At 47.9% G+C, this 19,230-nt stretch overlaps 1 protein-coding gene across 5 annotated transcripts in view; it reads left to right on the top strand.

Moving 5' to 3' along the window:
* The window catches only part of Tut4 (terminal uridylyl transferase 4), a 112,166-nt gene that overhangs the window by 88,554 nt on the left and 4,382 nt on the right, over positions 1 to 19,230 (top strand). The window contains exons 25-30 of one of the 5 annotated variants that reach the window (XM_045139145.1): positions 1,252 to 1,367; positions 2,028 to 2,215; positions 5,336 to 5,436; positions 9,014 to 9,461; positions 15,713 to 15,868; positions 16,738 to 17,126. In XM_045139145.1, the coding sequence (XP_044995080.1) occupies positions 1,252 to 1,367; positions 2,028 to 2,215; positions 5,336 to 5,436; positions 9,014 to 9,461; positions 15,713 to 15,868; positions 16,738 to 16,805 (1,077 nt within the window). In that variant the 3' untranslated portion in view covers positions 16,806 to 17,126. Of the gene's footprint in view, positions 1 to 1,251; positions 1,368 to 2,027; positions 2,216 to 5,335; positions 5,437 to 9,013; positions 9,462 to 15,712; positions 15,869 to 16,737; positions 17,127 to 19,230 lie in introns of those variants that run through there. The other 4 variants (XM_045139142.1, XM_045139141.1, XM_045139144.1 and 1 more) reach the window with 4 other exon arrangements.

The following is a 19,230-nucleotide window of genomic DNA, read 5'->3' as shown; positions in this document are numbered from 1 at the left end:
CCCGGTCATTGAGCTTTACGGCAAGCGATTCAGTGGCTCAGCCATCTCTGCAGCCCTTTCTTTATACCACTTCTGTTTTTTAAAATATTTTTAACTTACTTATTTGAGAGATAGAGAGAGAGAATTGGGCATGCCACGGTCTCTAGCCACTGTAAATTAACTCCAGACACATACATGTGCCAACTTGTGCAGCTGCCTGTATGTGGGTGTTGGGTAACTGAACTCGGGGCCTTAGGTTTTGCCGGCAAGCGCCTTATCTGCTGAGCCATCTTCCAGCCCTGCATCACTTTTTACAAAACATACCGGAAGTGCCATTTACTGTTGCGCCATCTCATCCCCGATTTTAGATACATTTATCCACAAATAGTGGACTTGCCTTCCAGAAATGTGGTTATAAGTAAGACGTACTAGTATTTCTGACAGCGTAAAAGTGAACACAGGGCTGGAGAGGTGATTTAGAGGTTAAGGCACTTGGTTGGGAAGCCTAAGGACCTAGGTTCAATTCCCTTGTACGCACGTATACCAGAAGCACAAGGTCGCACTTGTGTCTGGAGTTTGTTTGCAGTGGCTAGAAGCCCTCGTGTGTCCATTCCCTTTCTGTATCTGCCTCTTCCTCTCTCAATATAAATAAATCACATATTAAACATTAAAAAAGAAACTTAGACAGGAGGGATGGCTTAGCACTTAAGACACTTGCCTGCAAAGCCTAAGAACCTAGGTTTGACTCCCCCAGAACCCACATAAGCCAGCTACACAAGGTGTTGCATGCACCTGTGGCAAATTTGGCTGGAGGCCTTGGCATGCCCATTCCCTCTGTCTCTCCCTCTCTCTCAAATAAGTGAATAAAAATTACTAAAATAAAAAGATAGTACTCTATGAACAAGTGACCATGGGGAGGGGTGAGCAAGGTGCTGACATTCCGAGAGGCTTCACGGACTTTTGTGAGTGTTGTGGGGGGGTTGTTGCTGCTGTTGCTTTATAAGCAGGAATTGTTTTCCCCCTTTTTTTTTTTTTTTTGAGGTAGGGTCTCACTCTGGCCCAGGCTGACCTGGAATTCACTATGGAGTCTCAGGGTGTCCTTGAACTCATGGCGATCAATCCTACCTCTGCCTCCCGAGTGCTGGGATTAAAGGCGTGTGCCACCACCCCTGGCTTAGTGTTTTTAAAAATACCCCTTCTGCATCTTGACCACCTTTTCACCTGGCAAGTCTGACACTGAGTTTCTGGAGTGAAGTCGTGTTTTCTTCCTAGGAGTACTTCTTTGATTCAAGAGTATTAACTGACGGAGAACTGGCTCCCAACGACCGGTGTTGCCGCGTGTGTGGGAAGATAGGCCACTACATGAAAGACTGTCCCAAAAGGAAAAGGTTGGCCAATACTTTTTATATCTGCATTACAGTGAGAGTAAATGTGAGCTCAGTTTGTATTTATAATTATGTTCAGAAGTGTTTTAAGAGAAAATTCAAGGCTATAATTTGGGCCTCATGTAAATAAATGTTTAGTTGAATGGAATTTTCGACGAATGTAAAAGTCTACCCGTGATACAGTGGTGTCTTTTACATTCACCTTGTTCGTGAATTCATTGCTTCCATAACACAAGTACTGTTGACACCTACTATGTATTGGGAACTGTGCTGCGAGTCAAGGGGGGAAAGTGACTAATGCATGGGGTTCTCACCATGCAAGGAATAATAAAGTCACAGTCAGCTACCCAGTGCATGAGGTTGGGGGATCACCTGGAGTTCAAGGCCAGCCTGAACTACAGAGTGAATTCCAAGTGAGCCTGGGCTGGAGAGAGGCCATACCTCAAAAAAACAAAAAGAAAAACAAAAAAATTTAAATGTGTTACAAAACTGCTGGCACAGCCACTTCCTGCCACATGGTGGGTGAGGTACGCTGTCAGCGCTCGTCTAAACAAGGACGGGGCGTCAGACGACGGCCGCGCGATAGTCCCGCTGTCGCCGTGCGCGGGTTCGTTTGTTGTGTGACTCGCTCATAAGTCCCTGGCCCTACATTACTGGTATCAGCAGTTTACTGTTTAGACTAAAGAAGAAAGACAGCGAAGAAGAGAAGGAAGGAAACGAAGAGGAGAAAGACTCGCGGGACCTTCTAGATCCCCGAGACCTGCGGTGCTTTATCTGCGGAGACGCGGGGCACGTGCGCAGGGAGTGCCCCGAGGTCAAGCTGGCGCGCCAGAGGAACAGCAGCGTGGCAGGTAAGCGGGCCCGCACGCAGCTGGGCTCCCACAGCCAGACATATGCGCACTCTATTGTTTGCCTTTTACAGTTTTAGGCTTGAAACTCAAACCGCAGCTGGGCGTGGCGGCGCACGCCTCTAATCCCAGCACTGGGGGCAGAGGTAGGAGCATCGCCACGAGGGTGAGGTCGCCCTGAGGCTCCACCGAGAATTCCCTGTGAGCCTGGGCTAGAGCAAGACCCTGCCTTGAAAATCCAAAACCAGAAAAAACAACTAGCAAGAACCCCTCCAACCAAGGGACTTTGCATGCTAATAGCTGCATCTTCATGCCCAGCCACTAGTTTGTTTTCTTTGCATTTTTTTTTTATTTTTCAAGGTAGGGTCTCACTATGCAGTCTCAGGGTCACCTCAAACTCAACAGTGATCCTCCTACCTCTGCCTCCCGAGTGCCACCTAATGGGCATGTGCAACCTTGCGCTTGCCTCACCTTTGTGCATCTGGTTTATGTGGGGTCTGGAGAGAAATTAAATATGGCAAGCACCTTAACTGCTAAGTCATCTCTCCAGCCTTTAAAATTGTGTTTAAATATTTTATTTATTGAAGAGAGAGAGAGGCAATTGGAGTGGGCATGCCAGGGCCTCCAGCCACTGCTGACAAACTCCAAACACATGTGCCTCCCTGTGCATCTGGCTTACATGGGTCCTGGGGAATCAAACTTAGGTCCTTAGACTTTGCAGGCAAGCACCTTAATCACTAAGCCATCTTTCCAGCCCTTAAATAGTTATTTTTTTAAAATTTTATTTATTTATTTGAGAGAGAGAAAGGGGCAGATAGAAAAAGAATGGGTATGCCAGGGCATATAGCCACTGTAAATGAACTCCAGACTCATATGCCACCGGCTTATGACGGTCCTGGGGAATCAAACCTTAGGGTTTGCAGGGAAGCACCTTAACTACTGAGCCATCTCTCCAGCCCCTTACCTAGTTATTTTTAAAAGGATCTGGAGTTGAGGAGCTGCGTTGTAGCTCTGTGTTCAGAGCACTTGCCTAGCTTGTGCACATATTGAACTCTTAGCACAAAAATAAGTGGGGTGATGAGATGACTTAGGTGGTAAAGCACATTCCAAGCAAGTTTGAGGACCTGAGTTAAGATCCCCAGCTCCCAAAGAGGCATGACACCCTGTTTACAGTTTCAGCATCTAGGAGATCCCTGGGGCTGCCTGGCTAGCTAAACTAGCTAGATCAGTGTGCTGTGGGCTCAAAAGAGAGACTGTAAGCGTGCGTGGTGGCACATGCCTTTAATCCCAGCACTCAGGAAACATAGGTAGGAGGATCACCATGAGTTCGTGGCCACCCTGAGACTCTACATAGTGAATTCCAGGTCAGCCTGTGCCAGAGTGAGACTCTACCTTGGAAAAGGGAGAGAGTGGTGAGAGAGAGAGAGACAGACAGACAGACAGACAGACAGACACCATGTTTCCAAAAATAAGAAAATAAGATGACAAACAGGGCATGGAGGGATGGCTTAGTACTTTAGGCGCTTGCCTGAGAAGCCAAAGGGCCTTGGTTTGATTCCCCAGAACCCAGATAGCCAGATGCACAAGGTAGCACATGCCTCTGAAGTTCATTTGCAATGGCTGGAGGCCCTTGAGTGCCAATTCATATTCTTTCTCTCTCTGTCTCTGTCTGTCTGTCTGTCCGTCTGTCTGTCCGTCTGTCTCTCTCCCTCTCTCCTCCTCTCCCTCTCTCCCTCTCTCCCTCTCTCCCTCTCTCCCTCTCTCCCTCTCTCCCTCTCTCCCTCTCTCCCTCTCTCCCTCTCTCCCTCTCTCCCTCTCTCCCTCTCTCCCTCTCTCCCTCTCTCCCTCTCTCCCTCTCTCCCTCTCTCCCTCTCTCCCTCTCTCCCTCTCTCCCTCCCTCCCTCCCTCTCTCCCTCCCTCCCTCCCTCTCTCCCTCTCTCCCTCCCTCCCTCCCTCTCTCCCTCTCTCCCTCTCTCCCTCTCTCCCTCTCTCCCTCTCTCCCTCTCTCTCTCCCTCTCTCCCTCTCTCCCTCTCTCCCCCTCTCCCCCTCTCCCCCTCTCCCCCTCTCCCTCTCTCCCTCTCTCCCTCTCTCCCTCTCTCTCTCTGTGTGTGTGTGTGTGTGTGTGTGTACCTCTTTCCCTCTCTCAAATAAAAAATTTAAAAGTAAATTTAAAAACAGATGATGAACTGTCAGGGAAGATGGTTGACATCACAGGCTGTCACATTCATGCCAGCACACACTGCAGAGAGGACATTTAGGACTGGAGAGACAGCTGAGGGGGCAAGGCTCTTGCTAACAAAGCCTCCTTGCCCATGTTCAATTCCCCAATCCCTATGTAGGATAGTGCATGCATCTATAGTTTGGTTTCAGTGGCAAGAGGCCCTGGCATGTGCAATCTGTCTCTGTTCCTGTTTCTTCGTACCCTCCCCCCATAAGTAAATTAATTTTTTTTCTTTAAAAAATCAGACACTTCCTGTCTTTTTGTTTTATTTTCGGGTTTTTGAGGTAGGGTCTCTCTCTAGCCCCAGCTGACATGGAATTCACTATGTAGTCTCAGGGTGGCCTTGAACTCATGGTGATCCTCCTACCTCCGCCTTTCTCGAGTGCTGGGATTACATGCATGTGTTGCCATGCCCTGCCACATTTTTCTTTAAAATGGCCTTGCTGTGATATGATTGACACATGACCTAGAACTTGCTCTAATCATCTTGCCTCAATTTCCTAAGAGCTGGGATTATGGGCATGTGTCACGGCCATCCCAGATATGGTCTCACTCTAGCCAGGCTGACCTGGATGGAATTCAATATGTAGTCTCAGGCTGGCCTTGAATTTACAATGATCCTCCTACCTCTGCCTCCAAGTGCTGGGACCAAAGGCATGTACCACTACTCCTGGCCTTGATTCCCATTTCTGTTACCTTTCTTCATCCCTTGTTTTTGCAACAAGGTGTCCCTGTGTAGCTTGGGCTTGCCTGAGACGCATTCTGTAGCTCAGAGTGGCTTTGGACCCAGAGCAGTCCCGCTTCAGCCTTCTGAGCATTGGGGTCTCTGATGTGACACATCATTCCTGGCCTTTTTCTGTATCTTTTGATGTTTTTTTTTTTGTGTCATGTCTTTTCTCAGCAGCCCAGCTGGTCCGCAACCTTGTCAATGCTCAACAGGTGGCAGGTTCAGCCCAGCAACCGGGTGACCAGCCCATGAGGACGAGACAGTCCTCAGAATGTGTAAGTATTCTTCCTGTGGAAGACTTTGACACTGAGAAGAGCGCCTTCTCTGCGGGGGTGATACGGGCTTCTCCTTTAGATTGACGGCTGTGACCTTCAAGATCACATGTGCTTTGCTGAGCTGTTCTTGCTAGGCACCAGAGGTAGAAAGACAGCTTGGGTTCTGTCAGTGAGCATGCTGCTTTAAAAAATATTATTTATTTATTTGTTACACTCAGAGAGAGAGAAAGAGAATGGGTGTGCCAAGGCTTCTAGCCACTGCAAATGGAGCTCTAGACACATGTGCCACCTTGTGCATCTGGCTTATGTGGGACCTGGAGAATCGAACCTAGGTCCTTAGGCTTTGCAGGCATGCGCCTTATCTGCTAAGCCATCTCTCCAGCCTTGAGCTTTCTTCTGCTTCTTTTTTTTTCCCCCCGTTTTTTTTTTTTTTTTTTTGAGGTAGGGTCTCTCTCTAGCTCAGGCTGACCTGGAATTCACTATGTAGTCTCAGGGTGGTCTCAAACTCACGACAATACTCCTACCTCTGCCTCCCAAGTGCTGGGATGAAAGGCGTGCACCACCACACCTGGCATGAGCATTCTTTTATTTATTTATTTATTTGAGAGCAACAGACAGAAAGAGGCTGACACACAGAGGAGAGAGAGAGAATGGGCGCGCCAGGGCCTCCAGCCATTGCAAACCAACTCCAGTCACATGCACCCCCTTGTGCATCTGGCTAATGTGGGTCCTGGGGAATCTAGCCTCGAACTGGGGTCCTTAGGCTTCACAGGCAAGCGCTTAACCGCTAAGCCATCTCTCCAGCCCATGAACATTCTTCTTAATTGACATGAGGATACTCTTTCATGTGTATAATAAAATACCAGTATAACTGATTAAAATAAGGTGATAGCTTTAAGGTTTCAGGCTTTGCCTAGTGGAAATATATTACTGTTGATAAAAATAACTTGCAGCCTGGAGAGATGGCTAGTTAAGGTGTTTGCCTGCAAAGTCTAACAACTCAGGTTCAATTCCCTAGCACCCACATAGGGCCACATGCACAAAGTAGCACGTGCACCTGAAGTTTCTTTGCAGTGGCTGGAGGCCCTCACATACCGATTCTGTCTGTTTCTCCTCTCCTCGCTCCTCCCCCCATGCAAATAAAAATAAAAAAATCATAAAAATCAAAATGGCCCAGCGTTTCACATTTCATTCTCTTCACTTTTGCTTCTGAACCAAGCTATACAAACTTCTGCTTTCATTAACTAACATAAATTCAGTTTTGATTTTTCCATTTTGAGATTGCTAGTGAATGAATGTAGAAGGGGAGGGAACACTAAGAGAACATATGTTTTTATGTAGAATGTTCAAAAGGATAAATTTGTACTATGAGGTACTAATTTTACAAAACATTTGGGGGCTGGGAAAATGGCCTGTGAAGCCTACAACCCCAGGTTGATTCCCCAGGACCCACGTAAGCCAGACACACAAGGGGGCCCATGATTCTGGAGATCGTTTGCAGTGGTTGGAGGCCCTGGAATGCCCATTCTCTCTCTGGATCTGCCTCTCTTTCTCCCCCCCCCCCCTTTCAAATAAACATTTTTTAAATGGGAGATAGGCATGGTTGCACACAGTAGTACTTGGGAGACTGAGGCAAAAAGGTCATACTTTCAAACCCAGGCTGAAATACATAGCAAGACTGTCTTAAAAAAAAGGGAGAGGGGAGATGGCTTAGCTGTTATGGCCCATGCCTCCAAAGCCTTAAGACCCAGGTTCACTGCTCCAGGTCCCAGATGAACATGGCACATGTGTCTGGAGTTCATTTACAGTGGCTAGAAGCCCTGGCACACCCATTCTCTCACTATCTCCGTCTCCCTCTGTGTCTGATAAATAAAGCAGGCCAGGCATGGTGGCACACGCCTTTAATCCCAGCACTCAGGAGGCAGAGGTAGGAGGATTGCCATGAGTTCGAGGCCACCCTGAGACTCCTTAGTGAATTCCAGGTCAGCCTGGGTTAGAGTGAGACCCTACCTTGATCCCTCCACTCAAAAAAAAAAAAAAAAAATCTTAAAAAAAAAAAAAAATACAACAAGCCGGGCATGGTGGCACACGCCTTTAGTCCCAGCATTCGGGAAGCAGAGGTAGGAGAATCGCTGTGAGTTCGAGGCCCCCCTGAGATTACAGAGTGAGTTCCAGGTAAGTCTGGGCTAGAGTGAGACCCTACCCCAAAAAAAAAAAAAAAAATTACATACATACATACATGGCGTCATGGGCGTCAGTGTCCTTGTGTGTGACGTGTAAAAGGTGCCCTTCCAACACCCCCGAGCCGCCTCTTCCTCTCACTCTCACCTCAGCGTGTCTCTCTCCACTGTCTACTTTCCAGAACCGCCTCTTTCCCTCACGTTCTTTCTTTCGAGTTGGCGTCTCACTGTAGGTCAAGCCAGCTCTTAACTCAGTGTTCCTCATGCCTCTGCCTCCTGCGTGCTGGGCTTAAACGTGTGCAGCACCACACCCAGCTGGACTTTTAATCTTGATTTAGAGGTCACTCCTATTGGGCAGCTTCCCGTGCTCTCCAGTTTGGGATTTCATTGTATCCCATCCATTAAACTTTCTTTTTAGTCAGGGCCCAGTGGTGCAGTCCTGGCTGGCCTGGGAGCAAGCCAGGCTTTGCAGCCTCAGCTTCCGGAATGCTAAGGCTGTAGATGTGTACGATCGTACCCACCTGCCAGCTATACATTCTTGGTTTTCAAGGTGGGGTCTCCCTCTGGCCCAGGCTGGCCTCGAGTTCACCTTGTAGTCTCAGGGTGGCTTGAACTCACGGCGAGCCTCCTACCTCTCCCTCCCAAGTGCTGGGATTAAAGGCGTGTGCCACCACGCCTGATCCGGCTACACTGCTTATCATGGCATCGTACTTTCTTCTGACTATTTACAGTAAGTGATCTTTCTCTGCTTCCTCAGTTAACTTTAAGCTCTTCGAGGGCAAACATTGTAAGTAGTAGTGATTCCAGTACTTAGAATAATGACCAGTATAGAACTGACACTTAGGACTAGTGTGGTGGCGCACTCCTTTAATCTCAGCACTTGGAGGCACAGGTAGGAGAACCAGTGTGAGTTCGAGGCCACCCTGAGACTACAGAGTGACTTCCAGGTCAGCCTAGGCTAGAGTGAAACCCTACGTCAAAAAAAAAAAAAAAAAAAAAAAAAAGGAATTGACACTTTATAAATACTTGTTGAGGAACTGAAAGTGGCTGGGAATTTTATATATATATATATTTATTTATATATATATTTATATACATATTATATATATGCATATTTTATATATATAGTATTTCTAGTCCACAATAGGAAATGCTTGTGTATGATGGCAAAGATGTGTAAGCTTGCTTTTCTTTGGACAAGGAGGAGTTATGTGGCATTTCTCATGTGTGAGAATGCTTGTTACCTTCATTTAAAATGAGTTTTTATCATGTTATATGCCTCGTAGTTCTAATATGATGTTCTATGAAATAATTCCCAACTTTGTACGTCAGTGATCTCTTATAAAATTAAGGTATTTGTAGGTTAATTTTGAAATTTGTTTTCTTTTCTTTTTCAGTCTGATTCACCCTCTTATTCCCCTCAGCCTCAGCCCTTTCCGCAGAACGCTCCCCAGCCAGCCGCCCTGGCGCCGCCTCCGTCCCAGCCAGTGACCCAGCCTAAGCTTGGCCCTCCTCAGCAAGGAGCCCAGCCCCCCCATCAGGTCCAGATGCCCATGTATAACTTCGCCCAGTCTCCACCAGCTCAGTATTCGCCCATGCACAACGTGGGGCTGCTGCCGATGCACCCCCTTCCGATCCCCGCCCCGTCCTGGCCCATGCACGGCCCGGTGCTGCACTCGGCCCCCGGCAGCGCCCCCAGCAGCATCGGCCTCAGCGACCCCAGCATCATCTTCGCACAGCCCGCTGCCCGGCCCATGGCCATCCCCGGCTCCTCCCACGACGGACATTGGCCTCGCTCGGTGGCCCCCAACTCCCTCGTGAACAACGGTGCAGTGGGAAGCTCGGGTAACTCTCCTGTTCTCTCTGCTGGCTGTGGTAAGGTGGGGTTGGGTTGGGCCCTGGGCGCACGGTGCTCGTGGAGACAGCGAGGGAAAGGTGCGGGGCCGCCTCTGCATACAGACCGCCCAGGCGGGATCGTGGCTCTGTCGTCCATTACAAGGTCTCGGGCAATCGTGTTAGCATTGTTTGTATTGTTTCCATGTGGGCCTTGCTTTATAAGGGTACTGGGGAATCGAAATCAGGTTTGTCAAGCTTTACAAGCAAGTTGCCCTGAGCCATCTTTGTAGCCCAGTCACTGATTTTATAACTGACAAAAGTTAAGAGCCCACTAATTCCAGCACTCAGGAGGTAGAGGCAGGGTGTGACCAAGATCACCCTTGGCTACAAAACAATTTCAAGGCCACCCTGGGCTGCCAGGAGACCCTGTCTGGAAACAAAACAAAGCAAAGCAAAAGGCTGAAGGTGGCTACATATTTGTGCTCCTAGCACCTGCTCAAGGTGAGAGAGAGAGTAAGAGATCAAAACCAGCCTTGGTTCCTAGCAAGTTTGACACTAGCCTGGGTCATGTGAGGTCCTACTTCACCCCTAACCCCTTTCAAAAAGAGTAAAAATTGATAAATTGAAAGGCCAGTAACAACTGTCACATCATGATAGGTGTACGATGTAAACTTCTTTGGATTTTTCGAGGGAGGGTCTCGCTCTAGCCCAGGTTGACCTGGAATTCGCTATGTAGTCTCAGGTGACCTCGAACTCACAGTGATCCTCCAACCTCTGCCTGCCTCCCGAATGCTGGGATTAAAAGTGTGCGCCACCACGCCCGGCTTTTTTTTTTTTTTCTCTCTTTTAAGCTGAGGGGCCCATGTCCCACAGTGCACATGTGCAAGTCAGGACTTTCGTTCCCCCTTATTTGGGGCAGAGTCTCTTGTTAATTCACTACTGTATATGCCAAAGTAGCTCGCCTGTGACCTGCCTGCCTCGGCTCCCATCTCACTGCAGGCTCACTGGGAGCTGTTTGCGTGGGTTCTGGGTGTCCAGATGCAGGCTTCACACTTGTACAGCAAGCATGCCTCTTCTGAATGACCAGGAGGTCAGAGAAGAAAGCAAGCAGAAATTATGAAAGTTCCTAAATGAAATAAAATCCAAAGTACAGTCTATTGGAACTTTTGAGATACAGCTTTAAGGCAGTTCCTAGAGGAAAGTTTGTTTAAAAAGCGTGGCATCAGCCTGGTATGGTGGCGCACGCCTTTGATCCCAGCACACAGGAGGCAGAGGTAGGAGGATCTCTGAGTTAAAGGCCACCCTGAGACTACAGAGTGAATTCCAGGTCAGCCCGAGTTAGAGAAGACCTACCTCGGGGGGGAAAAATTAAATATTAAAAAAGCCTTTGCTGAGTGCCATGGTGCACACCTTTAATCCCATTACTGAGGAGACAGATGTAGGAGGGCGAGTTCGAAGCCAGCCTAAGACTACGAGTGAATTCCAGGCCAGCCTGGGCTCCAGCGAGACCCTTGAGAGGAGGCTGAGGCAGAGACAGCTCCGTCAGCGAAGTGCTTGTCTCGCTGCGAGCGTGGGGTCTGGGTTTGCCTCCCTGTACCCACGTGAGAGCGCACGGGAGCGACAGCGGCGCCTCTAGTCCTGGTGCTGGCTGCGGACGCAGGGACTCGGAGGGCACGTGGTGCTCACTGCACAGCCAGTCTTGCCTAGTTGGTGAGCTCTGTGCCAGTAACAGTTGGTTTCTCAAAGGATGTGGGCAGTGTTCCTGAGGAATGACACCTGAGCTTATTATCCTCTGGTCCCCAGGTAGACGCAGCCACATAAAACTAAAATAAAAGGAAAAGAAACGCTGTATTTATAAGCAGAGAGAGATGGAAGAGACACAAGCGGAGAGAATGGGTGCACCAGGGTCTCCAGCTGCTGCTAATAAACTCCAGGTGCATGCGCCACTTTGTGCATCTGGCTTTATGTGGGAACTGGGAATTGAAAGAGATTAAAAATTTTGTTGTTGTTGCTTATTTTTATTTATTTGAGAGCGACAGGAATAGAGTGAAAGAGGCAGATAGAGAGAGAATGGGTGCACCAGGGCCTCCAGCCACTGCAAACAAACTCCAGACGCGTGCGCCCCCTTCTGTATCTGGCTAACGTGGGTCCTGGGGAATTGAGCCTTAGGCTTCACAGGCACGCACTTAACCACTAAGCCATCTCTCCTGCCCTTTTTTTTTTTTTTTTTTTTTAATGTAAGAGTTCACTTTAGCCCAGGCTGCCCTGGAATTCACTATGTAGTCTCAGGCTGGCCTCAAACTCACAGTGATCCTGCTTCGTCTTCCTCCCCAGTGCTGGCTTTAAAGGGGTGCGCCACCACACCCAGCTTCTGAATGGGATTTTTTATGCTTCATAGGCAGGAACCTTAACCACTGAGCCATCTCTCCAGCCCACAAATAACGCCCTACAATAAAGACATCATTTTTCATTCGGCCATGACTTACATTTATACTGAAGTCTGATTTATCCTGTAAACCCTGAGCCCTTAAGTTCCAGCCCTTAGTGGTAATGTGCAAACTTGGAGCAGTTACTTCCGAAGAAGAGTGCGTGTCGTGTGTGAAAGACCCCGGGTCACTGTACTTGTCCTGCTCTCCGTCCTGTGCCTCGTAATTTGAGTCTGTAAAGTGAGTGGGAGACGCCCTGCAGTTACTCCTTTACACCATGCGGGCCGGTGCCCACTGCTGGTGGAAATCAACCAACCAAGAGCAGCTTCTGGGAAAAAGAGACTTATTTTCGCTTACAGGCTCAAGGGGAAGCTCCACGATGGCAGGGGACAGTGGTGGCATGAGCAGAGGGTGGACATCACCTCCTGTCCAACATCAGGTGGACAATAGCAACAGGAGAGTGTGCCAAACACTGGCAAGGGGACACTGGCTATAACACCCATAAGCCCACCCCCAACACTACACCGCCTCCAGGGGGCGCTAATTCCCAAATCTCCATCAGCTGGGAACCTAGCATTCAGAACACTTGAGTTTATGGGGGACACCTGAATCAAACCACCACATTCTGCCCCTGGCCCCCATAAACTGATAACCATGTGTGATGCAAAATGCAATGCATTCATCTAACTTTCAAAGTTCCATAGTTTTTAAATCAATTCCAATGATGCTTATACATCCCCATAGTCCAAGACCTTTTAACTGAGCCATAATACCAGAAAATAGCCTCAATAAACCCATAATGACACAGAATAAATATTCGCACTGTAAAAGATGGCATTGGGCATAGCAAAGAAACATTCAACCAATACAAGATTCAAAACAACCAGGGCAAACATCAAACTCTATAGCTTCAAGTCCAACAACTCGAGCCAGTGACAAATCTCCAAGTCCGATAATTCTAACCAGCAACAGGTCTCTAGAGTTCCAATTCCACCTCTCAAGCTAGACTACTCACAGTCCTGGAAAAATTCATCGGGCCGGCAGCTCCTTGGCAGCCATCTCGTGGTCCCGGCATCTCCACTGGGTCTCCACTGCAAGCCACGGTTCATCCTCATGGCCCCATGGGGTCTCCATGCAGGCAACCAACAAAACCTGCTTCACACTGCCCATAGCCATTTCCAAAACACAAGACTGTGTTGCAAACTCAATGACCCTCTTCCCAGCATTTCTTATACTCCACAATAGCAGGTAAGGTGCCAATTTGTTAATCCAGGGGGGAATAAAACAGACTTTGAAGAACAGGACTCCTTGAGCACTCAGGCCCCTCCAAAAGAGTCTATATTCTTCCTGTTGCCCCAGCGCAGGTCAGCTGGCCCAATCTCAAGGGTTGTAACCTCTCAATTGTAGCTGAAAAGGCCAGAATTTACCCCAAGATTTTTCTTTCTGTGCCATATCCCTCTGCTCACACCAGTTCATTTCTACGCAAAGCAACCCTGCGCAACTTCTCAGGACATGACATAAGAGCAAGCTTCTCACACAAACTGCTAGCCCAGTCCAGGCAAAGCTTTCTCACCCTCATAAGCCAAACCTCACAGTCCACAGTTCTTACTGCATTCAAGTCTTTCAATTCTGATCAGAATAGTCCATCAAGCTGTACTTACAGCACTGCAAGGCGTCTCTTAGGCCAAGGTTTCAGATCCTTCCACATTCCTCTGGAAAATCAGCTCCAAAAGGCCAAAGCCACACAGTCAGGTGTCTAGCAGCAATCTCACTCCTCGGTACCACTTTACTCTTGCAGTCCGGTTCGCATTGCTGGTAGAAATCACCCAACCAAGAGCAGCTTCCGGGAAAAAGAGATTTATTTTGGCTTACAGGCTCGAGGGGAAGCTCCACGATGGCAGGGGAAATCGATGGCATGAGCAGAGGGTGGACATCACCCCGTGGCCAACAGGAGAGTGTGCCAAACACTGGCAAGGAGAAACTGGCTGTGACACCCATAAGCCCGCCCCAACCAATACACTCCCTCCAGGGGGCGCTAATTCCCAAATCTCCATCAGCTGGGGACCTAGCATTCAGAACACCTGAGCTTACGGGGGACACGTGAATCAAACCATTGCACACTGTGATGAGAAAAGCCTGCAGAAGGGTCTGGAAGGTACCGCACTTTAATAAAAGTACCTAATGCGCACACAGCGAAAGGGAAGCGAAGCAGATGCAGGGCCATCCCGTACGCCTGTGGAACGGAAAGCAGAGGTGGGGGGACCCCCGCCTCGAAGATGGAGCACAAGCACCCCATTTGTCCTCAGCCCCCACGTGCACGCGCACTTACGCACACCCACAACCGAGTGAATGGACGAATGGATAGAAATAGGTAACTGTAGAGGGTGCAGGGCCAAAGAGAGAACGTGACTCACGTTGGTTTTTCAGTTCCAGTTTGCAAGAATTTGTGCGAACCAGTTTTTGTTGTTCTTTTCATCATAACCTGAAGATCAAAATTGAGCAGTAGCAAAGAAGTGCATCCTGTAGTTCTCTGCCAGACCCATCAAGGTGCTGGTAGTTGCTCCTTCCAGACCCAGGGTGATGCTGGCTTAGTTGACGTGACGTTGAAGAGAAAACATAAACTCCTTAACGCAACCCATCGAGGTGTACGCTCCCCGCCTGACGCTCTTGCCTGTCTATTCTCTGCCCATTGCCTCTTACCCCAGACTTGCCACGCTTTCCTTCTCTTGGGCTTTTTGTCAACTTCCTTCTCTCTGAAACGCCCACCCCGGAAGCACTGGGAAGTTGGCTCAGCCGTTTAAGGTACTTGTTTGCAAAGCTTGGCCAGCCTGGGTTCAGTGTCAAGCCACCCCAGATGCAAAAATGGTGCAAACAACTCATGTTCTTGAAGTGGCGAATCCTCTACACACAATTGCAGATAATTTTTAAAAATGAGTAAGATGAAGCCAGGCGTGGTGGCGCCCGTCTCTAATCCCAGCACTCGGGAGGCAGAGGTAGGAGGATCGCCGTAAGTTCGAGGCCACCCTGAGACTACATAGTGAATTCCAGTTCAGCATGAGCTAATGACACCCTACCTCAAAAAACCAAAATAAATAAATAAATAAATAAATAAAATGTCCACCCTGTCACAAGTTGCCTATTATTTAAAACTGCTTAGTTGGTCATTCTAAGAAAAGCTTAGCTAAACCAAATGCTGAGTTAGCCCCTCTGGTATAGCAGTTGTATTACTGTATGATTCTCTTAGTAATTAAAGTGATTAATGCTTGGTCCTTTAAAAAAAAAACGGGGCTTCTTGAAGCCGGGCGTAGTGGCGCACACCTTAAATCCCAGCACTCGGGAGGCAGAGGTAGGAGGATCGCTGTGAGTTCGAGGCCACCCTGAGACTACATAGTCAATTCTAGGTCAACTGGACCAGAGTGAGACCCTATCTCAGAAAACCAAAAATAAAAATAAAAGGAGGGGGGTGTCAGACGTGTAACTTAAGGGTAGAGTGCTTTCCTGTCATGTCCAGTATTGTCCCCACCCAAAAACCTGGGTACCTGATCTCTTTTTCCCCAAGGTACTGTCTCACTCTAGTCCAGGTTGACCTGGAACTCACTCTGTAGCCTCAGGCTGGCCTTGAGCTCACAGCCATCCTCCTGCCTCTGCCTCCTGACTGCTGGGATTAAAGGCGTGTGCCACCACGCCCGGCCAGTGCAAAACTGACTATGTGGATTCAGCTTAGCCCATACTCAGTGGTGAGTACTTGGTATGTCTTTGTGCAATGAAGGACTGACTGTTCAAATGAGCCAACTAATGTTTAAAATGTATTTTTCTGTTCTTGTTGAAATGTAGAGCCACGCTTTCGAGGACTGACTCCCCCAATTCCCTGGGAACATGCACCACGTCCCCACTTCCCCCTTGTCCCAGCTTCGTGGCCTTATGGTTTGCATCAAAACTTCATGCATCAGGGAAATCCGAGATTTCAGCCCAAACCTTTCTATGCTCAAGGTACTAGTGCTTAAAAATTATGACTGTTTACCAGGTAGTGAGCTGGGTGGGTAGGAACTTTCGGGGAAAGGCAGGATGTAGGAGCGAAACTCCGGGTTACTTCTGTTTAATAGAAGTAAAGCTTGAATGACATTGAAATGTATTCTATTCTGTTGGTGCTATATCGTAGCATCAGTAATGACTGACCTAGATAATAAATAGAAATACCAAGGAACCCAGGGCACGTGGCGGTCTCACTTGCTGCCCCTCAAAAGCATCTGTCCTGAGGAGGAGATAACGGCGTTTAGGCCTCAGCTTTTCTTATCCAGAGTTCAGAAGTCTGGCGTTGCAGTTCAAAGCTCAAGAAGTTAAAGGCACACACTCGGGAAATGTTGGCTACATGAAAGGTTCACTTCAAGGAGAGTCCGGGGGTGTAAGCGTCGGCGTAGCCCTTCCTCAGGTGGCGGCCCGACGCGCCTGGCGCCTCGGCGTCATAGCATGCAGCCCCTTCACTGCAGTGGGCGTCTCAGCACAGCCAGGGCGACGGAAGCTACTGCTTCCAAGTTTGAAATGTTCTCTGCTGTGCTTTCTTCCCTTTCATCTCGTTTCCTGTCTCGTCTTTGTTGTTGTTTTTCCAAGGTAGGGTCTCACTCTGGCCCAGGCTGACCTGGAATTCATTGTGGAGTCTCAGGGTGGCCTCGAACTCACGGTGACCCTCCTGCCTCTGCCTCCCGAGTGCTGCGATTGAAGGCGTGCGCCACCACGCCTGGCTTCCTGTCCTTTCATATCCCTACATTTCCTTCCCGTCCGTTTTTTAAAATGTTTATTTTATATTAATTTAAAGATACCAGCATGCGCCTTTCAGTTTCTGCCCGTATTGTATCCAACAGACAGATGTGCCACCCGCCGGTGTCGAGAGCGCTGTCCGCACCCCCCGAGAGGAAACGTGTCGGAGTAGCGCCGTCCACTCCCCTGCAGCTGTCTCCCGACGCACAGCGCCTCCAGCCCCGTGTGTACCTCACTGTCAGCTACCCAACAGAAAACGTGACATTTAATGGAAAGCAAAATAAATCAGGTCCTGATTTAAAATTTTAACATGTTTAGATAGCTTATTTAAATTCTCAGACTGTTTTTAAACACTGTATTATTTGTATATAAATATGAACTATAGTTTTTACTGGTATCACTAAATTGAGTGATACAAATTTCATCTATTTTATTACCCTATTTTTAAGGGAATTTTATGTTTTGTTTAACCTTGATGAATTGTATAAAGAGAGAATTTAAAAAATTACATTCTTTATTTTCTATTAGCTGTATTCATACTTTGGTTGCTTCAGACTTTATATATATTGTTCTTAAGAATTAGGAGAAGATTTCATGTGTTTTAAATTTGTCACTTCTTTACAGATTCTTGTAGTGCCAAAAACTTTTTAAAAGGTTAAAAAAAAATAAAATTACAACATAAAGCTTCAAAAAAATTTCTTTTACATACTTGTATATTGAATATATTCAAACTTGGATGGAAAGTTGCTTTTGTCTGTATTTGAAGTTCTATTTTAAGTTAATAAATCTTTTTGACAAGAGTCAAATTTGCTTAATTCATCTGGTTTAGATTGTGAAAATACAATGTAACATTTCGAAGATTTGTTTTACTTTCAGTAAATATTCTCAGTCAGCCTTAGTTTTAGAGATGCGGAGACATTTGCCTTTATTTTACTGGGTTTTTACAACTACCATGTGAAGGTGATTTTGTCACTGAACGTGACCACTGAAGAGCTCAGATGAATTCTGAAGGTCACACAAGTGCATGCTGGAATGTGAGTCGAAGGAGGTCTTTTCAGGGCAGGGGTCTAGCTTACTTCCAGGCCCTGGCGTCAGTCTCCAGCACCTTAAAAATATTTATTTATGAAGCCGGGCATGGTGGCGCACGCCTTTAATCCCAGCACTTGGGAGGCAGAGGTAGGAGGATCGCCGTGAGTTCAAGGCCACCCTGAGACTACAGAGTGAATTGCAGGTCAGCCTGAGCTAGAGTGAGACCCTACCTCGAAAAACAAAACAAACAAACAAACAAAATATTTATGTATTAGAGAAGGACATAGAGAGAGAGACACACACACACAGAAAGGTGCACCAGGGCCTCCAGTCACTGTAAACAAGCTCCACATTCCCACATTCATGTGCTACCCTGGGCATCTGGCTTATGTGAGCCCTGGTGACACGAACCTGTGTCCTTAGGCTTGTCAGGCAAACGCCTTAACTGCTAAGCCATCTCATCAGCCCTCCAGCAGAGGTAGTAGGATTACTGTGAGTTTGAGGCCACCTGAGACTATGTAGTGAATTCCAGATCAGCCTGAACTAGAGAGAAATAATATCTCGAAAAATAAAAAAAAAAAAAAAAAAACCTGGAAGAAAAATAATTCCCAAGAACTGGTACGTACTAGATGTGGGTGGGTCCACTGAAAAAGTCCTGTGTTGCCATTGGAGAAGTCACTGCTAGGGTAGCAATTGTTAATAGTAATGATTGTCAAGCCAGGCGTGGTGGCGCACGCCTTTAATCCCAGCACTCGGGAGGCAGAGGTAGGAGGATCGCCGTGAGTTCGAGGCCACCCTGAGACTCTCATAGTGAATTCCAGGTCAGCTTGGGCTACAGCGAGACCTTCCCTTGAAAAAAACATACATAAAAACTGGATGAACCAGCCGGGCATGGTGGCGCCATAATCTTCTGGAAATGTTCATACAGCGCCATGGACTGCAGTTAGGCAGTGCCTGACTATTGAGATGCCAGGTTGAGGACCAGGGAGGATAGCTGGTGAACACAGCCCTTGCCACTAAAGCCTGAGTGCCAAAGTTTGGATCCCCTCAGGTACAGCCGCAAGCTTTGGTAACCCTAGCACACCTGCACCAGAGGCGGCAAGATGAGCAGCAGCAGGTTGGAGCCCAGCTATGCTGGTGAGTGCAGCCGTGAACAATAAAAATAGGATGGAAGGGCCGGTGTGGTGGCGCACGCCTTTAACTCCTGCACTCTGGAGGCATTGGTAGGAGGAGCGCCATGAGTTCGAGGCCATCCTGAGACTACACAGTGAATTCCAGGTTGGCCTGGGCTAGAGTGAGAGCCTACCTCTGAAAACCAAAGAGAAAAAAATCAAATAACTACAATTAATATCTGGTGTACTTCATTCCAGCAATTTCAGGATATTTGCTTAGGAAGCCTAAGGACCCAAGTTTGGTTGATTCTCCAGTACCAATGTAAGCCAGATGCACAAAGTGGCTCATGCAGCTGGAGTTCATCTGTAATGGGTGGAGGCCTTGGTATGCCCTTCTCTCAAACAAGTAATTTGGGGGGGGGGCTTTTCGAGGTAGGGTCTCACTCTAGCCCAGGC

This window comes from Jaculus jaculus, chromosome 21 (assembly GCF_020740685.1).
Source record: "Jaculus jaculus isolate mJacJac1 chromosome 21, mJacJac1.mat.Y.cur, whole genome shotgun sequence".
Taxonomy (NCBI): domain Eukaryota; kingdom Metazoa; phylum Chordata; class Mammalia; order Rodentia; family Dipodidae; genus Jaculus; species Jaculus jaculus.
Note: the sequence above shows the minus strand (reverse complement) of the source record. Positions and strands in the feature narration are given on the sequence as shown.